The sequence below is a fragment of the Medicago truncatula genome, chromosome 4 (genome assembly GCF_003473485.1).
Source record: "Medicago truncatula cultivar Jemalong A17 chromosome 4, MtrunA17r5.0-ANR, whole genome shotgun sequence".
Lineage (NCBI taxonomy): Eukaryota > Viridiplantae > Streptophyta > Magnoliopsida > Fabales > Fabaceae > Medicago > Medicago truncatula.
Window position 1 is genome coordinate 45,761,225 of NC_053045.1, and position 16,658 is coordinate 45,777,882.

Genomic DNA, 16,658 nt, shown 5'->3' on the forward strand with positions numbered 1-16,658 from the left:
ATAGATTTAATGGCTTAACTAAAAGAATATGATCATACTCAAAATCTGATTCCAATATAACAAAAAGTGAAACGTTAAAGGAAAACATCATGTTGTTGGAAAATTGTTTTCTATTGTAAGTTTAATCTGCTAAAAAAAATGAAGCACATAATATACAACTAGTTGTATGGTGTTGTTGATTGTAAATTGTTCTAGGGACATGACTTTGATTGTAAAATTGTTTTGCGGACATGATAAATTGGGGATAAGAAACATGACAAAAACTAAAAATTTTATCTCTCAATAAACCATAACACAACTTTTTGTCTCAAATACAACTTGTCTAAAACACTAAAATAATTTTTTGTCCACAAAAAATTGTTCAATACAATACAAGTTTGTCATGTATCGGAAGGGGACTATGTCCGATTCACATTGGACCACAATAGTCTTGTCATTGGCTCCTTCTAGTATGCCCCAACTGACAAACACCAGATGATATTCTTCACGACGAGGATTACACCAAGAATCTCGACATGATTCACTCAATGATCCACATCTTAAGTGAAATGTACACACATTTTCTCTTCTTTCCGGTAACATCTCACTCTACTCAGTTGTAAAAAAATTTTGGAGTTAGTTAGTGACATTAGTTTGGAGGCAATGTCTAACGTACACAAGCGAAATGTGTTGTATGATCACGACTTATAAGGTGTGGAAGCGATGGGGCGGGCTCTAGCCCCTCACCATCTCTCTATGATGTTCTCTCTCTTTTTCTAATCATGCTGCCTCCACTATTTTTTTTTTATTTGTCTTTTGCTTTTGTTTTATGTTAACAAGCTTGTTGAAGAGTGGCTAAACGGAGGCAAGTGACAGTGTGGGTTTTTACACCTGTGAATTTGAAATGGGAGCGAAAAGAATCTTATATCGGTCTACTGATTTCCCTTTTGTTCAAGCTTGTGTTGTTTCTTGCAGTAACCTTAAACATTATCTTATAAAATAATTTTGTAGCAGCAATATTACAGAACAATTGATTTGATTAGGCAGTTTATGCTGGCTGTTGGTTGGGTGACATGGTAGAATTACAAGGGCATAGCAGGGGAGAAATATGAAACTATATAGCGTGAGACACATAACATTGCATGCAATAGTTAAAAAAAAAAAAACGTGCACCATACAACACAAACCTATCTTGTACATTTTAGAGAGGAAGCTGGGAACCTCACTACTGAGTGTGCACCTAAATTTGAGACCTGAACTTCTAATAGCAACATTTGCTAATTCCAAATAAAAATGATTGAGTACACATAAAAATACAAATCATTTAATTATTTTCAAAATATACATCATTTCATTCATTCTTCTTTTACCTTTTTCACTTATATGTGTGCCCAACTTATTTTTATTTGGGATTGTGATCAAGCAAGTGTTGCTCAAGTTTAAAAATGAACCCGTCTCTCAAGTTTGAAGTGAATAAATAAGACGAACATTGATTTAATTTAAATTACCTCATAAAAAATTGAATACAACAGCAACATCATACAGAACTGAATAACCAGCAGAAATTATAGACAAAAAAAAAAAAAATCTCCAACTTGGTAATTAATTATTGTGCTAAATCATAGTAAAAGGCAAAAAGAAAAAAATGAAGAGCACAGAATATTATCAACTCTTTCAGCGCTTTCTTTCAGCACGCCATTTGTATACCGGTCTACCGGTTGGGTTGACGATTTCTTCTTCGCGAAGTTTGCGCTTCCTACCATTTTTCTGATCACATATGGAAAATATATTTCTGAGTATTTTGCATATGTAAGACTAAAACGGGTTTATAATAAGGAAAATCCAAAATATTAATACCTGCAACTCCTTCTTCAATGCCATATCCATGTAGACTTTCTCTAGCTGGCTGACTCTAGCTTTCCTTGCTTCCAACTCTTTGTAAGATCGTTCTGTTTTCCTGTGCATGAAAAAAAAAAAAACATTTCTAGAGATCCGGCATGGTGCTGGGAATCAAATGAAAAAAGAACGGACAGAAATAACAACAATGTTTGTAGACGATAAATAAATCTTATAGCAGTTGCTACATCACAATACAGGAGAGGTCAGCTTTCTAAGAGCAACATAACAACATAATCGACCCAATAGCATGAAAATGATTCAATATGGCCAAAAAGCAGAAAACTAATAGCTATTTTAAATGTTAACTTGTGCCCTTAAGGCACAAGTTTAGAAACCAAATGTAGAAACTTAATTTTGGAAATTGTGCATTCAATGTCTTGAAAGTTTAAAAAGTTATTTTTTCAATACAAAACTTATGTTTTAATTCTTTTTTTAGATCCTTAACTTGTGCCTTAAGGGCACAAGTTAACATGACCCTTTAAATAATAGAGCTTTTAACAGAAAGAGTAAGTTTTATATCTTTTTAAATTATTAAAAGGTCCCTACTTATGACCGCCAACATTCTGCTATCTACCACAACACTCAATCTCCCTAATCCCCCAAACCAACCTAGTATAGCAGTGCCCCTCACCAGTATGAAACCTGATCCATCTACAACCTAAGCTCCGGTGACGCACTGCCCAAGACCTGCCACCCCCTTGTTCCTCCTTGCTAGTCACCAATAACAAGCAATCTGCTTCAATGCAGACTTAGATTATCCTACTTTCTTGATGAAATTGTCTACTGGATCAACTCTGATGGCCTCCTCGGCATCCATCGTGACATGGAATCCCTCGGGAAGGTCCATGTTGACACTCCCTCTTCGACTTAAATATTGGCACCATTCTATTTTCCCCTGTTTTAATATGTCTATCAAATGCTACCCAAGGTGTCAATGAAAAATGCCATAACAAGGTATATGTAAACATGTGATGTCAACTCATCACTCATGACCACATCCTAAAACCTTGTCTTTGGATAGGGTGTGATTAATATTGAAGCTTCATGGAAAAGGTAGAGTATTATTTCTGAACTACTAATCTACTATCCCATACGGAACTTTATCGATACGGTCTTCTTTGCCAAAGATATGAGCCAAACAAATTTCCAGAAAGTGATTGAGTCAGTCAACCATTGTAATGGACGCACCAAAGGGTCAGAGATAAAAAAATTGCAATGGTTCAGCCAAAATATTACTGTACAGAACATCCTAATACTTAGGCATTTAATGTAATCAAGATATTTACAAAATTAACAATCTTAAAATGCATTGAAGAGAACAAATAAAGTATTCAACAGACCATATCCCTAGAATTATTTAGCACTGAAAAAAAAATTAGAAGTTGTGTAATCACAAAGAAAACATCAAACAAAATGAGAAAAATAAATCAGAATCTTCAAAGCCAAATGTAGGGCTTTACCTTTTAAGATTATCAGGAATATTGTCAGAAGTGGATGGAACTTTTCTTTTTGACAGTTGTTGCTTTAACTCTTTAGCCTCTTCCCTACATTTTCATAGATGATGATAAAAAAGTTGACTGAGGATAAATTTACTACTACGCACGTGCAACATAACAAGTAACAAGAATACAGGAGAGGGGAGAAGACAAGGAACGATAGGATATCAAATCAATCAATAATTAGAAAATGACAATGAGTTTGCCCGATGAAGGGACCTTACATCTAAATAGCATAGCATTAGAACATATACTAGAAACCAAAATATGTAATAGATTGATGTTGGTCAGATTTTGGAAAACGAAAAAAACATGATTCCATTTCTTCTCTCATGCATGACGTCTCTGTCTCGGTTCAGAGCCAAAGCATATTCTTTTCTTCTCTCACAGTCTGTCTCTCGCACCCTACTCTGTCGGAGACTGCGTTGCCGCCTCATTATATTGTCAGCAACGGCAACACTGCCTGCTCCCTCTACGGTTTTATTTGTTCCTTGCATGTGGTTCTAGTAAATTCATCCACTGTTTCAGTTCACCGAGTTCATCCTCTGTTCTATTCTTCTGTCAATGGCTTCAAGCAGTGGATAGTAATTTCCCCAAACCCCTTACCTATAATCTGATTTTCGACGTACACCCAATCATTTCACTTTGAAAAAATAATAGATTTCCATGGCGCAGATATGAACATTCTTATTAATGTCCCGTTACAGTCGCTCAAGCATCTTAAGGTCAAATAAGAAGCGGAAAAACGAGTAGAAGCAGGTCTAATCAAGTCTCCCAACATCGGGTTGATGTTGGAGGATTTTGAGAAGATAACACTCCACAAGCAGATGATTGTGAGCAACAGACAGATCACAACCTACACTACACTTATTCAAGAACAACAATCATATCTTTCTAGCATAAATTTAATTAAGAAACTGATTTAATTAAACATGACATGGCATGCTTTACCACTTCTTAATTGTCATTGATATGTTCTTAATTAGAAATGTCATGGCATGGCATGGTACGCTTGGTACTCGAACAATTTTTTTATTGACATACCTACACCTTAATCTTTTACTATGCATGGTATGATTTAAGTAGACCGATCTAATCTGATAGTATAATACAATACATGCATGAAAACCCAATGCAAACTTGTTATAAGAAGATAGCTTAGAAACTCAAACCTGTCCTCAGCAAAGTAAACATGCTTGTTCGCTGGCTTATGATCAATCAAGTGCAAATTGGCAGATAGCTTTTCAACTTTCTGCAAGGAAAATCAAGATATTTATAAGTAAAACCTACATTAACAATTTTTGCATAAACAGCAATTAAAAAACAAAAAGAAATAAATCGAGTACACTAAATCACCTTTTTCTCACTTTGAAGCTTTTGAAGAACATATCCCATATCCTGTGTCTTCATCAATATAAGTTCATCTTGAGTATACTTGTTATCCTCATTCCTACAAAAGAAAAACCAACAACTAACAATCATAAAACTAGCCACATAAAAATCAAGGGTCTGTTTGGATCGACTCAGTCGAGCTTATGTACTGGCATTAGCACATGCAAAACTATTTGAGAGAACTTATGAAAACAGCTTATGACACGTTCATAAGTTGTTTTCACCTTAATTCATAACCTCACCAAGATAGCTTATGAAACAGCTTATATCTTAAACAAAAACAATTTAACTTTATTTTAAAGAGCATATGCTATAAGCGTGTTTATCCAAACATGGCCGAAAAGGATAGAAAGTAGTTACACTGGTGTGTCGGTGTTGTTTGACACTGATGTTATGGACCTATGATTATATTCATGAATAAACTATCAACTTTGTCCCTAAACTATTGCCTACACTTCAACTTAGTCTCTAAACTACGTAAATATACCAAGTAGACCCTAAACTATATAAAATCTGTAAATTTAGTCCATGTTTGAAGCTTATCTATTGGCATAAGCACTTGTGGAAACCTCTGTCAAAACTTATAAAAACAGCTTATTAAATGTTCATAAGCTGTTTTCACCTTATTTTCACAAGCTTGCCAGGACAGCTTACGAAAATAGCTTATAGCTTATGCAAAAACAATGCAACATCATTTATTATAGAAACAGCTTATACACAAGATTAGCCGCAAATTAATTTGTTTATCGAGACATTGCCCAAAAGGATAGAAAGTAGTTAGTTACATACACTGGTCTATGAACTCCATCAACAGTTTTTGAATTAACCATCTTAAAATAAAACTCATCCTCGTTTCTATTAGCAGCTTTTTCCCTAAGTACCTGTAATTGAAACCAAAAAAAAAAAAACAATTGATTAAGAAATTCAATTAAAAAAAAGTGAAATATTGCAGAGAAAGGGTGAAATAGTTGATGCACCCGTAAAGTGTCTTCTTTCACATGAAAGGCTTTAGCACGTTCGACATAGTCTTTATGCTTTTCAAGTATCCCGAATTTCTTCCTCGAAGACCTAATAATGAAGAAAAAAATCGAATAAAATTGAAGAAAAATATAGTGATGGTTTTTGTGAAGAGGAAAGGAAAGAGAGTTACGGTTGAGGACGCTCTTTGTGAGCAGGTCTGGGAACGGCGTTTCTCAGAGAAGACATGTCGTATCAGGTTTTACTTCACGGTGATTTCTACGGTGGAGGACGGTGGCTTCTGTATTCACTTTCTGTGACCTTGAGTGAGCGACTGTTTAGGGTTTAAAACGCAAAGTCCAGCACCGATATGTAATCCATCAATTTAAGAGGATGGGGGTTGACACATTGCATAAGGGAGGAGGCACGCGAGTAAAATACGTTTTTGCTCCCTCAACAGTTTTCTATTAAATAATTTAAAAATCGGTTGCAGTTAACTGCCGAGGATCTTCTGCTACAAAGCTTTCTCATCCATTATTCATCTCATCTTATCTCATCTTCCAAAATTTCAAATCTCTCTAAAAAACTCAATCAAATTTATTCAACGAAATCACAAGCAAGTAATTATAATATTATTAACTTACATTTTAGTTATTATAAATGTTTTTATTTGTTAGTTTTTGAGTAGATTTATTATTTTTTAGTTTTTGAGTAGATTTACCTGTTATAATTAATTTTTATAGTAGATGTTAGTTGATTAATTTAGAATTTTAGGGTTATTTATTATTTTGGTGTTTTATATTTATTTTTTTATTTTAGTTTTTAATTAGATTTACATGTTATAAATCATTTTTAGATTAGATGTTAGTTGATTAATTTAGTTAAAATGTTTGCATGATGATTATGTTATAGTTTGGGTGTGTTTGGTTTGCAAAACAGTAAGTACGGGACATAACAGTACAAGATAGAACAGTACAACACAAGGCAGAACAACACATGACAATTTTTTTATGGCATTGAATAATTTTTTGTTTTATACGATTTCTGAGGGACAAAATGCTATTTTGGTATTTTAGACAACTTGTACATGGGACAAAAAGTTGTGTTGTGATTTGGTGAGGGACAAAAATATGAGTTTTTGTCATGTCTCTTGCCTCCAGATTGTCATGTACCTGAAACAGTTTTACAAATCAAACACTGGACAACTAGAGTTGTTATGTCGTGTCCTTCATTTTTATATTTTAATTTGGTGTTTTATATTTATTTTTTTATTTTAGTAAAAGTATATGATTTATTTTAAGAGTAAATATAAGTTGAATAATTTTATTATATTTTACGTTATAACAAAAAAATTATGTTAAAAGTTGAATGATTGATGTTATAGTATATGATTAATTTTTTTTATTTTATTAAGAGTATATGATTTATAATTTTAGGGTTATTTTTATGATTTTTAGAGTCTATATATAATGTGCACATCAAGTTTTGATGAAATGTTTGAATGAGTTTTTCATCGAATTTTTTTTAATTTCTTATTGTGTAGATTTGAAACAATGGCGGGGTGGATAGACGTTCATGCACAATTCAACGGCGGAGAACCTCAGATGTTGAAGGTTCGGTGGCTTGGTGTAACGTTAAGAGGTCTCAAGGATGAACTGACTGAATTCAACCAAGGAGTCAACCTCAGAGACACAAGAAGGGTGGAACACATTCGGTATAAACATCCAACGCTCGACGAGGGGAGAGTATCATTCACTTGGGTGGAATTAACGAGCGACGAAAACGTGATGAGCATGTTTTCGGGAGCACAACATGTTCCAGTGGATCGATATGCGGGTGACGTTGCTGAGATCAACTGAAGATATCATCAAAAGCTTGATTCCGCTAGAAGATCGTCATTAGTTAGGGTAAGGTGCATTCCAACTGCAACAGTCGTCTTACCTCTGAAATGGGGTAATTCAAACTTGCCAAACGGCCAGGACTCAAGCATTTCGCTCGGCATTCATGTTTTTCCTGTGAAAATATTAAATTATTGTTAGGCTGGTTTAGATGAAGGTATTAAGTGTCAAGGAATGAACCTAATTTCATTGGCAGTTGAATGTCATCATCTAAAGCAAGCCCAACAAAAATTTATTCTTTTCAAAGGAAAACATGAATGCCGGGTGAAATGTCTGAGTCCTGTTGTTTGACAAGTTTGAATTGACCCCATTCAAAGGTAAGACAATTGTTGCAGTTGGAATGCACATTCCAACTGCAATAATTCTCTTACTCTTGATGGGGTCAATTCAAACTTGTTAATCGGCAGGACTCCCCATTCAAAGGTAAGACAATTGTTGCAGTTGGAATGTACATTCCAACTGCAATAATTCTCTTACTCTTGATGGGGTCAATTCAAACTTGCTAACCAGCAGGACTCCAGTATTCGATCAGCATCTTGAACGCTGGTATCTCATTCCTTTGACACTTGAATACCAGCGTTCAAGATGCTGATCGAATACTGGAGTCCTGCTGGTTAGCAAGTTTGAATTTGCCCCATTCAATGGTAAGATAATTGTTGCAGTTGGAAGGTACATTCTGGAATGTAATGTAATGCAATGTAGTGTGATAACATATATTTTGTTTTGAATGAAACAATAATTATCTTATTTATTCATTACGCAATTTTAATTAGTTGAATTCACGTTAGATTTAATTAGTTTTTATTCGAATACGCAATTTTTCAAAACGTGACTTTAATTGAAATTATTCCAAATGCGATTTTATTCTAAGTACCATAATGTCAAACAAAATGTGCGTGACACAAAAATAAAACATAAAAAAGTCAAAAACAATTAAGCATTAAAAGCCATTACATTCATTATTCCTCGTCACACAAGTCAATTGGGTCGCCCGCTACAGTCCCTGGGGCACCTTGTTTTTGTTGAGGACCAAAATAACATGTCCTCCCGCTCCTCCTCAACCTCGAGTGATTATACACCGGCACCTTCGAACCCTTATTTTTTTCGGAACCATCACAAACAATTTTGTGCCACATCATAGGCGATTTTTCTTTGTTATTCTTATCACCCTGAACGTTACCCTGATTCTGATTCTGAGACATATCTACATTAAAAAAAATGGCGATCAAAACCTAACTAAACAACAATGCCATAAAATCGTAAAATCAAAAACTATACCTAAACCTAAACTATCATCAAAACCTACACTTAAACCTAAACAATTCTAACAATTCTACAACGATTCATCAAAACCTAAACCTAACAATTCAATAAAAGTTCTCTAACAATTCTAACCATTATAACCTTAACTATCCTAACATATCATAAAATCAACAAATCAATATAGTCGAACCTATATAATCGAAATTTAACAAAAAAAAACAAACAATTCAATCGCAAAACAACAATGCAATAGGATTACAAAAACTTACTTGTTTTTGTGATTGAAATTGGCTTGAAATGACTTGAAATAGCTCAAAATCGCACCTTGGAGATAAAAAAATGTAACAATGGAGTTTTGGAAACTCCTATATCTGTTCTGTTCTTATAACATTTTTCTCGGCAGTTAACTGCAGCCGCATAAAAACGTATTTTACTCGTGTTTCTCAGCCTTATCAAATATGGGAACAATAATTTTCTCAATTTAATAGTCAAGGGGGTAATAATATTCTTGTTTTTTGTAAGAGGGACCAAAATTATTTGTAACGAAATTTTAAAATACTGGAGTACCAATTAATCCTATCATTAAGAAAATTGGTTAATTGTGTTGATTTCAATTGTAAAACTAATATCATTTTTTTTTTGTCAAATAGTTTAGTGGTTAGAGCTCACACAATTTAATTGTGGAGAAGTGAGGTGTCCGAGGTTCGAACTCCAGCCCCTGCATATAATATGCAATATCACTACTAACTAAGTTAAGCTCACAGAGATAAAATTAATATCATTTACTAAAATATTTTTATTAATTGTAATTAGTGACAAATATAATAATGGGAAAAAAAATGTTGCATTGATATTCAAAAGTGACAATTATTTTTTAAAAAAAGAATATTAAAGAGACAATTATTGTAAGACATAGAGAGTAGTTTGTAACGTTAAAATGTTTTTTCAGAGGAAGTTAAAATAGTACTTGAATGTTGATATTAATTTTTTTTTTATAAAATTTCTCACCTCCACCCTTCCATATAGCCCTTCAAAAAAAATATATTAAAGAACGAATATGACATTATTAACGAAATATTTTAACCTAAGACTATTTTGATTAACATGATGCATAAATAACGACTATTTTTAAATTTTGATACATTCAAGGACCAAAACTACTGTTATCCCTTATTTAAAGAGTAATGATATTTGAACAATCATTTTTTTTTTACAAAATAAAATATATTCATTTATTCAAATTGATAGAGTACATCTATATAATGCAAATTCATTAAAAACAAAAGGATGAATATGTGAACAGGCTCACAACATCCATGTTAATAACATAAAACGACAAAGTACAAATGCCTACACATATGACTATATTTAAATCTCCGGGATAACCATGTCTTCGGATCTGCAACGTGGATGACGCCAAAGTCATTGATTGGATTTGCACTGGATCGAAGCTGATCTGACAATCTGAACTGATCAAATACCTTAGAGAAACAAGAAAAATAAATAACGTCGCACAAAGACAACAAACAAACCAACGTCGCAAGAAGACGACAAAATCACATAATACAAAATAAAATAGATGTGAAAATCACTTATTTCAATAAAAGGGAAAGATAAAAACGAGTTAGAGGGATGATTTTGGTAAACAATTGACCCTAAATCACATCTCTTTAATGGATGAAGGAGAAGAAACTAGGGTTTTGGTGACGGCTCACAAGAGAGAAAGGGAAAAGAGAAAATGTTACACAGGAATACTCATTTTCTATGATCAAATTGTTTCACATATTCGAACAATCATTTGAATAGTTATTTGATGACAACTTTTGTGACAACCTTGTTTTTCTATTTTCTTGTTGATTAAAAACAATAGAGAGAGGGGGGGGGGGGGGGGGGGGAGAGAGAGTACCTCAAGTGAGTATGAGAGAGAAAGTTGTCTAAAAGTTATTACAAAATAATTGTTTAAATATCATTTCTCTTATTTAAATAAGTGGCTTTCACATATTTATAGTTTTATGCGTTTATTTTGTGATTTTGTCGTCTTAACACACGACTCAGTTTGTTTTAATTTTCCTTCTTTGTGTGGTGTATTTTTTATTTACTGTCTCAGTGGATGTTTATTTGATTCAGGTTTGGTTCTTTCTTAGTTATGGAGATAGATCCAGATAAATATATTGATATTATTGATCTTTTGATCAAGTGCGCATACAATTAATGACTTTGACGTCATCAATATTGTAGATTCGAAGACATGAATATTCAGGAGACTTGAATATAGTCATGTTTTTAAGCATATATACTTTTAAGCATATATACTCTATCGTTTTATATCGTTAAAATGGATGATATGATCGTTTGTTCGTTGAATAAAAAAGGGGAAATGATCATCTAAATGAGTAAAGTGTAAAATTAGAAAATCAAGGTGGTGTTGATATATCTCCAAAATGTGTCAAAGTGTGATAGTACTAAATATCTCCCACTCACTTTGCTTTGCACTGACACTGTCAGTGGCGGAGCCACATACAAGTGAGGGGACACAGATGCATCCCCTGGATTTTCAAAATTTGCACATGTCGCATGTATTTTATTTTTATTTGAACCTCTTGATTTTTTTCTATCGAACCTCCTGATTTTTTGACATTGCATCTAGTCAAAAGATCTTGCACCTACGGGCCATATGAATGACACGACCCAGTTTAATTACTTGCGCTTGATACTTTCTTTTTTAGTTTTTCCTATCTTAAGGCACTTACTTGCTTTTTTTTTTTTTTTTAAGAAACTAAAATGGATTATATTACTCAAAGTCTGGAGATTTCAGCACAAGGAGTGCCAAAACCCCAGCTGAAAGAGTCAAAATACAAGAAATAACAAAGAGTTGGAGCCAAAACAAGCTCAAAAAAATAAGAATGCTGCCCTGTTACAAAAATATTCTCAAGCAAGGTAAAGGATTCAACCACCATGAATGGTAGGAGAAAACAAAACCAGGACGATTTGCCTTCAGCCACTAGTAAGATTGAAACTTGACTTTATCTAGCAATTGATTAAAAGAAGCTTCTTTTTGGTGAAAGATCCGATCATTCCTTTCAAGCCAAATCACTCACACACATGATAGCCAAATAAGGTTAAGAGCTGAGTGTTTGTTGTTTGAAAAACCGATAAAGGTGCCAAATTGATATAAATGATCTGACACGTTTTCAGGGAACACTATGTTATAACCAAGCCAGTGAGAAATACCATACCAAAGCTTTCCAAAAAAATCACAAGAGAGGAATAAGTGTTTTGCATCTTCTATCGTACCACATCCATCCACGCATAACTGAGCATTCGGATGTAAAATGTGTCTTTTGATTAGATTGTCTGTTGTTGGTAATCTATCATGTAACAAGCGCCAAGCGAAGAGGCTGATTTTCAGGGGCACTTCCTTGTTCTAAATTTCAGTAATGTGAGTAACCGCCAAGTTGTTACTGTTTGATGTCAACATATGGTTATAAGCACTTGTGACATTATAACTGCTGGAGGCATGTAAGTGCCAAATCCACCTGTCAGGATGAGAAGGCTGCAAAACAATATTAGATAAAATATCACAACACTCCTGCACCTTCTCCTTCTCCCAAGCTAACAAACGACTCCGCCACTGCCAAGCTACACCCTCAACCCCCCACCCAAGAGAGTACATTTCAGCCACCGTTACCATTTTATTAGTAGCTAGATCAAAAAGACGACTGAAACTGTTCTTGAAAACTAACCCGTCAATCCAAGGATCCCACCAAAATAAAGTTTGGGCACCATCACCTACCTCCCGCCCCACATTATCATCAAACCACTGCCCACCTCCCACGCCAGCCCCATTTTTAACATTTATCAAATTATTCCACCAAACAGAGTTAAACCTCCCCTCCTCGGCTATTTTACCTCCTACCTCACCATATCTGGCTGATAAAACTCTATACCACAAACTCATATTCTCAACCCGCATCCACCAACACCATTTACCAAGTAAAGCCAAATTAAATTCCCTAATCCTCCGCACTCCTAACCCGCCTTCCTCCTTTTTGGAACAAATAGTGCTCCAATTAATCCAAGAAATTTTCCTAACCTCCTCACAACCCCCCCAAAAAAACAGTTAAATAAAGATTCAATAGAAGAAATGATACCTGCGGGAGCTTTGAAGAAGGAAAGAAAGTAGACCGGAAGAGATGACAAGACAGACTTTAGGAGAACTAAACGGCCACCCAAAGAGAGATTTCTACTCTTCTAACCCGATAATCTTGATTTAATACGATCAATCAACGGTTTCCAAAATTTTAATTTTCGAGGATCACCATTACATGCTTTTGATACATTTCTTTTATGTTATTTTCTTATTAATAATTAAATTCATGTTGAAGGTTGAAGTAAAATTGAGGTATTTTGGCGATCGAACACAATTTCTGCAAGTCATTTGAGAAACCTTTACCACTAAATCAATTATGTTCTTGTGTTAGGATTTTGCAACCATGATATTACTTAATATTTCATAACTTAATCCTCCTTCCATCCTAAATCATATGCATAAAAATTCACTTTATTTGTTTCAAAGGCAAACTTTTACCCTACTTAATCATGTTTTTTTTTTTTTTTTGACTGGGGGTTTGTACCCCGGACCTTATATATATTATGCATTGTCCCTACCAACCGAGGACATTTAGTCATGTTATTTACAAACAAATCATCTTTTCTAAATAAATTTTTACTTATTTTTGTGAAATTAAATACAAATTGTACTTAATTAACTCTCACTCCTATTTTCTCCATAACTAATAATCAATGAAAATTATTTTTACTTCTTATGAAACTTATTTCAAATAGAACACAAAAAGATATACCCCAAATTATCATGTTTTAATTTTTTTTGGCAAAATTACACAATTAGTCCCTTAACTTTATTTTAGGTAACATTTTCGTCCTTTATCTTTTTTTTTTGTCACGATTTAGTCCTTTATGTTATAAAATGACAATATCTTATCATTTTTTATGAGATTTTTTTCATTTGATTTTCTAGGCTTGTATGATGAAGATTTACGTTTGCCTACGAGTTTGATGAATTTTTTTTGGAGTTTTTGATTATTTTTTTCATAAAAAATGATAACTTTGTTGTTATTTTATAACATAAATGACTAAATCGTGACAAAAAAAAGATAAAGGACGAAAGTGTTGCATAAAATAAAGTTAAGGGACTAATTATATAATTTTGCCTTTTTTTTTTATCAAGCGTGAATTCATTCATTTTTCTTATATTTTATGACGTATGGAATATGTCTTTCTCCATCTTTTATTATCTTTTTTCCTTTTTTCCTATTCCATCTCAAGAGACTATAACTATAATCACCTTGACTCAAGAAACTATGACCACTAATTGTTTATTATTTATGATATTCATTTTCATATTCAAACTTTCATGTAATAAATATTGAAATTAGTTATTTGATTGGAAAAAAATGACAATTTTATAAATTCAGTAGTTTAAATAAATGATGAAGGTCCTGTTTATTATAACTTTTTTTAAAATAAATTTTGATAGTGTAATGTGTTTTTGTTATAATTTTTTAACAAAGAAATTTTTAAGGAAAACTTCAAATGAAAAATATGTTTGAATAGTTTATCTAAAAATGTCATTCTAAGGTACCGTTTGGCCAGATTTTTTTTGGGTCTAAAAGCTACTTTAAAACAAAGTTAAAAATAAAGCTCTTTAAGGAAAAAGCTAAAACTGTTTGGTTTCTTTATTTTTTTTTTAGTTCTAAAGTTATTTTTAAATTAAAAGTTGTTTGGCAAAATATTGTACAAAAAGTTGAATTTATTATTTTTTTGGTGGTGTCCGAGGTTTGAACCCGTGACCTTGCATATATTTATACATGCATTGTCTATATCAACTGAGCTAAATTAGAGAATAGTTTTTTTTTCTTTAAATTATACGGTATAACAAATTTTGTTATAAGAATATCATATTTTTGGTGTCATTTAAAAATATAAGAATTTATATTATATGGTATTATATTTGTTACATTGTTGGTGTCATTGAAAAAGATATGTTAAGTTTTTTTAATAAGAAAAAGATATGCATAGTTTGTTACAATATAAATGTGTAAAATATATATAAGTATAATTTTTTTAGGCATCTATACTTGTACTTTTAATTAAAATCAAAATTTTATAAAAATAATAATTGTAGGCATTACGCAACACTAAAAAAATTATACTCATCAGCGTAACAAAAAAAACAGACATAAGGACATAAAATATTACTCTAAACGCTAATATGTGTGTGTGTGTGTATTTGTGAGGTTGAAGAAAGGGAATAAAAATATTTGGTAGCATGAATAAAAATATTTGTGAGGTTGTGATAACTAAACGATATTAAAATTAAATATATAAGTGATAAAAAGATAATAAAATTAATTCAAAAATAGATAATAAAATTAAATTGATCCTCCTTTAAAAAAATTATATGGACCGGTTAAAAAAAATGGAAGACAAAAACAAATTGAAAAATAATATTAAAAAATAAAAGAAAAGGTTGCCTGCGTGAGTTGAAGAGAGGTGCTTGTGAAATAAATTACGGAGAAGTAGTTTTTTTGAAGTAACATTCAACAACTTTTTCTTAAAGCTCTTTTCATTCAATTTTATGCATTCTAAAAAATGTACTTTTTTTTAAGGTACTTTACTGATATTGTGTTTGGCCTAACTTCTCCTTAAAAATGTGAAGCTGAAAAAAAACTCGGGTCAAACGGTACCTAAGTATTTCATCATTTAGTTATAATTTTTTTTGGATACTAAAATTTTGAAAAAATCTCTAAAAAAAAAGTTATTTCATAAAGCTTTTCATAAAAATCATTTTTAAAAGATGTCATTTTGAGAAAATATGTGATTTTTATCATGTAAAATCTCGAAGAATGAATATTTAAGTTAGTGAATGTCAAAATCTCTTTTTTAACTTATATCAAATAAGTTTGAAATAACTTTTACTATATTTGAGTAAATTTAAAAAAATCCATTTTTAAAAATACAAAGAAAAATCTATTTTTCTAAAATTTAAAACAAACGGGCCCAAAATTAAAAGAAAAAAGTGTTAAATATGTTTTTGGTCCCTATAAATATGTCAACTTTTTGTTTTAGTCCTTTTAAAATTTTTCTTCAATTTTTAGTCCCTATAAAATTTTCAATCACTACTTTTGGTCCCTATTTTTAATTTAATTTTTGTATTTTTTAATGAAATTGTGCATAAATGTGTAAAATATTCTAAAAAAATTTCCTAAAAGAAATATGAATTTTTTAACAAAAACATAAATTAAATATGAATTTTTTACCGTAAAACATATAAAAGTTCATATTAAATTCATGTTTTGTCAAAAAATTCTAATTTTTTTTTTTTGGAGTGATTCTTATAATATTTTGAATTTTTCTGAAAAATTTTATTAAAAAATATGAATTCTACATGAGTTTACTTTAAAAGAGGGAACAAAAGTGAAGATTGAAAATTTTATAGAGACTAAAAGTTGAAGGAAAATTTTAGAGGGACTAAAATGAAATGTTGACATATTTATAGAGATTAAAAAGATATTTAACCAAAGAAAAAATAACTACCCAAGTATTACGCCTACGGTGAACTTGAATGGATTTTGCCACTGGTTGACCCATGGACCTGATATTGATACAGTGTCCTTCAACTTTAGCAAAGAGACATTTATTGCAACTACCTTACCTTCTACAGATGTAAAATATAGATCGTATAGGTTTAACT

The 16,658-nt window shown here is 32.0% G+C and overlaps 1 protein-coding gene across 1 annotated transcript; it reads right to left on the reverse strand.

Annotated features, from left to right (window-relative positions):
* Positions 1-1,468: 1,468 nt before the first annotated feature.
* LOC25493324 (probable U3 small nucleolar RNA-associated protein 11) lies at positions 1,469-6,113 on the reverse strand. The gene is made up of 8 exons (XM_013601803.3): positions 5,917-6,113; positions 5,744-5,834; positions 5,556-5,647; positions 4,731-4,824; positions 4,547-4,626; positions 3,339-3,422; positions 1,837-1,936; positions 1,469-1,746 (listed from the first exon to the last, which is right to left on the reverse strand). The coding sequence occupies exons 1-8, from the start codon at positions 5,970-5,972 to the stop codon at positions 1,654-1,656; spliced, it is 690 nt and encodes a 229-aa protein (XP_013457257.1). The 5' UTR covers positions 5,973-6,113; the 3' UTR covers positions 1,469-1,653.
* Between the last annotated feature and the right edge of the window lie 10,545 nt (positions 6,114-16,658).